This window comes from Chaetura pelagica, unplaced genomic scaffold (assembly GCF_000747805.2).
Source record: "Chaetura pelagica isolate M959 unplaced genomic scaffold, ChaPel_1.0 scaffold375, whole genome shotgun sequence".
In the NCBI taxonomy this organism is placed as follows: domain Eukaryota; kingdom Metazoa; phylum Chordata; class Aves; order Apodiformes; family Apodidae; genus Chaetura; species Chaetura pelagica.
Window position 1 is genome coordinate 8,131 of NW_009953389.1, and position 4,010 is coordinate 12,140.

The 4,010-nt window shown below is 60.3% G+C and overlaps 1 protein-coding gene across 1 annotated transcript in view; it reads left to right on the forward strand.

Annotated features, from left to right (window-relative positions):
• The window catches only part of GABBR1 (gamma-aminobutyric acid (GABA) B receptor, 1), a gene marked incomplete at both ends in the record, with an annotated part of 12,891 nt that overhangs the window by 761 nt on the left and 8,120 nt on the right, over positions 1-4,010 (forward strand). The window contains 5 exons of the mRNA XM_009998298.1: positions 182-424; positions 633-696; positions 1,829-1,906; positions 2,011-2,161; positions 3,598-3,730. Coding sequence (XP_009996600.1) covers positions 182-424; positions 633-696; positions 1,829-1,906; positions 2,011-2,161; positions 3,598-3,730 — 669 coding nt within the window. The remainder of the gene's footprint in view (positions 1-181; positions 425-632; positions 697-1,828; positions 1,907-2,010; positions 2,162-3,597; positions 3,731-4,010) is intronic.

Sequence of the window (4,010 nt, forward strand, 5' to 3'; positions counted from 1 at the left end):
GGATGGAGGGAGGGAGGGATGGAGGGAGAGAGGGATGGAGGGATGGAGGGAGGGATGGAGGGAGGGAGGGATGGAAGGATGGATGGATGGAGGAATGGAAGGATGGATGGATGGAGGAATGGAAGGTTGGCTGGGGGGATTGTCCTCCCCATCCCACCCACCACCTGGTTGTGCCCCCCAGACGTCCCAGGAGTTCATCGAGAAGCTCCAGAAGAGGTTGGGGAAGAACCCTGAGGAGACCGGGGGTTTCCAGGAGGCTCCTCTGGCCTATGATGCCATCTGGGCTTTGGCTCTGGCCCTCAACAAGACCTCGACGGAGCTGGTGAAGAAGGGGCTGCGTTTGGAGGACTTCAACTACAACAACAAGAACATCACCGACGAGATCTACCGGGCCCTCAACTCTTCAGCCTTCGAGGGCGTCTCGGTGGGTTGTCCCCCCTGGAGACCCTGCCCCATCCCTCCTCCCCTCTTGTCCCCATCCTGCCCAACGAGGTCTCCCATGTCCTCAACTCTCCACCTTGGAGGTGGTGGTGGAGGTGACTCGAGGGCACCTGCCAGAACGTTGTCCCCATCCACCTGTGGGATCGTGGTGCTGCCACCTGACGTGTCCTTGTCTCCATCCCACCCCACAGGGACACGTTGTCTTTGATGCCAGTGGCTCCCGCATGGCCTGGACCCTCATTGAGCAGCTCCAAGGTGAGTGACACCCCGAGGTGACCCCCACAACACCCCCCCTTGACCTGGTGAACCATCTCATCTACACCGCGACGTGCACGTGGTGACGGGTCCCACCACCACCCAACATCTCCAGGGGTGACAACACCCGTGGGACAACCCCCTTCTCCACACCCTTCTGGCCACGTGTGCAACGGGACATGTGTCCTCACCAACCTGCAGCTGCTCTTGGGTGGGATGGAGGGAGGTCCAGAGGTGGGGGAGGTTTGGAGGACAAGCAGGGGCCTTGGGACAAGGACAAGAAAGTCTTCAAGAGCCACCATGGGTTCACCAAGGAGAAGACAAGCTTGACCAAGATGACCACCTTCTACTGGTTTGGTAGATGAGGAGGGAGCTGTGGACATTGTCAACCTTGGCTTCACCACAGAAGATCCTCAGGGATGATGGAGTCTTGGGCTGGATGAGCAGGGGGTGGAGGGACCAGGCAGGTCCAGGGCTTGGAGCTTCAGTGGCCCAAAGTCCAGGTGGGGACCAGTGCCCAGGAGTCCACCCTGGAGGTCAACACTGGGTCCAGTCCTGCTCAACACCTTCATCAGTGGTGGAAGCTCAGCCAGTTGTTGATGGCACCAAACGGAGACAACCAGAGGTCCAAGAACCACCTGGAAGAACCTCAAGAGGTTGGAGAAATGGGTTGAGAGGAACCTCAAGGGGAAGTGCTCCAGGAACCACCCCGGGCACCAGGATGGGCCTCTTGGGTCAAGCAGCTTTGCAGAGAAGGTCCTGGTGGGCACCAGGTTGACCAGTGCTCCCCAGTAGATGGGACCTCCTGGAGAGGAACCAACAAGGACCACGGAGGTGATGAAGGGACAGAAGCACAGGAGGCTCCAGTTGAGCATCAGGAACCACTTTTTCATGGTGGAGATGACCAAGCAGAAGGTGCCCAGAGAGGTGGTGGGGCCTCCATCCTTGGTGACATCCAAGTGCCACATGGAGACAATCATGGACAATGGGCTCTGGGAGGTTCTGCTTGAGCAGGGGGGTTGGACCAGATGAGGTCCCTTCCAACCCCCCCACCAGCCTGTGCTGCTGTAGGGGTGTCCACAAGCCTTGGTCCTCCCTGCCACCCCCCTGACCCACCCCTGTCACCCTACAGGAGGTGTCTACAAGAAGATTGGCTACTACGACAGCACCAAGGACAACCTGTCCTGGTACAACAATGACAAGTGGATCGGTGAGGAGCACCAGGGGGGAGGGGTGACCAGGGTGGTCCCCCACCATGGGGAAGGGTCGAGGACCATCCCCAGACCCCTCCTCATTGTCCCACGGGCTCTGCAGGAGGTGCCCCCCCCGCCGACTACACCAAGGTCATCACCACCTTCAGGTTCCTGTCCCAGAAGCTCTTCATCTCCGTCTCGGTGTTGGCCTCCTTGGGCATCCTCTTGGCCATCATCTGCTTGGCCTTCAACATCTACAACGGGCACGTCAGGTCAGTGGGACCCTCCCAACCCCACCCCTTCTTCCTGGTCTCTTGGGGGGGAAACATCCCAACCTTCAAAAAAAAGCTGAGGAGAACGTGGTGCTCGACACCCCCTGGGACCTCCAGGAGGTGTGGCTGGGGTCCCCGTTTGCCCCATCGAGCTGGGTAGGAGCTCTGGGTGACACCAAGGGCCTGGTTGTGGTCTCCTGTGGGCTCACTTGGTCTCTTAGAAGCATGGGATGGGTTGGGTTGGAAGGACCTCAAAGCTCATCTAGATCCCACCTCCCTGCATGGGCAGGGACACCTCCCACCAGCCCAGGTGGCTCCAAGTCCCATCCAACCTGCCCTTCAACACCTCCAGGGATGGAGCAGCCACCTTGAAGGTCACCCAGGTGGTCTTCAAGGTCCCTTCCAACTCAAACCACTCCATGATCCAAAGAGCTTCTAGATCCACCTCCCTGCCATGCGCAGGACCATATCCCACCAGCCCAGGTGGCTCCAGACTCCATCTCTGGAGTCACAGAAGGGTTTGGGTTGGAAGGACCTCCAGAGACCACCCAGTCCCACCCCCTGCATGGGCAGGGACACCTCCCACCAGCCCAGGTGGCTCCAGGCCCCATCCAACCTCCCCTTGGACGCTTCCAGGGATGGGAGATCACCCAGGTGGTCTTCAAGGTCCCTTGCAACTCAAACCATGATCCAAAGACCTTCCAGATCCAGGGATGGAACAGCCACCTTGAAGATCATCTAGTAGATCATCCAGGTGGTCTTTAGAGTCCCTTCCAACTCAAACCACTCCATGATCCAAAGAGCTTCTAGATCCACCTCCCTGCATGGGCAGGAACACCTCCCACCAGCTCAGGTGGCTCCAGGCCCCATCCAACCTCCCCTTGGACACTTCCAGGGATGGGAGATCCCCCAGGTGGTCTTCAAGGTCCCTTCCAACTCAAACAATGATCCAAAGACCTTCTAGATCCACCTCCCTGCATGGGCAGGAACACCTCCCACCAGCTCAGGTGGCTCCAGGCCCCATCCAACCTCCCCTTGGACACTTCCAGGGATGGGAGATCCCCCAGGTGGTCTTCAAGGTCCCTTCCAACTCAAACAATGATCCAAAGACCTTCTAGATCCACCTCCCTGCATGGGCAGGAACACCTCCCACCAGCTCAGGTGGCTCCAGGCCCCATCCAACCTCCCCTTGGACACTTCCAGGGATGGGAGATCCCCCAGGTGGTCTTCAAGGTCCCTTCCAACTCAAACCACTCCATGACCCAAAGACCACCCAGGGATGGAGCAGCCACAAGTTCTCAGGGCAACCAACCCCAAGGTCTCCCCACCCTCCTGGGGAAGGAAACGTCCCCGTTTCTCACCTCCCATGGGGTGACCGGGCACCACGGGTGGCCAGGAGTGGGGGTGGTGACCAGGTGACACCTGGTGTCCTGCAGGTACATCCAGAACTCCCAGCCCTACCTGAACAACATGACGGCCGTGGGCTGCACCCTGGCGCTGGCAGCCGTGTTCCCCCTGGGGCTGGACGGGCATCACATCGGGCCCGGGCTCTTCCCCCTCGTCTGCCAGGTGGGCACCTGGGGGTCTGCTGGGGCACCTGGGGGTCTGCTGGGACACCTGGGGGTCTGCTGGGGTCATCTAGGGGTCTGCTGGGGTCATCTGGGGGTCTGCGGGGGCACCTGGGGGTCTGCTGGGGTTAGGGACACCTGGAGATCCAACCAGGGTGGGGACACCTGGAGATCCTGCTGGGGTTGGGGACACCTGGGGGTCTGCTGGGGTCACCTGGGGGTCTGCTGGGACACCTGGGGGTCTGCTGGGGCACCCGGGGGCCGGCTGGGGTCGTCTGGGG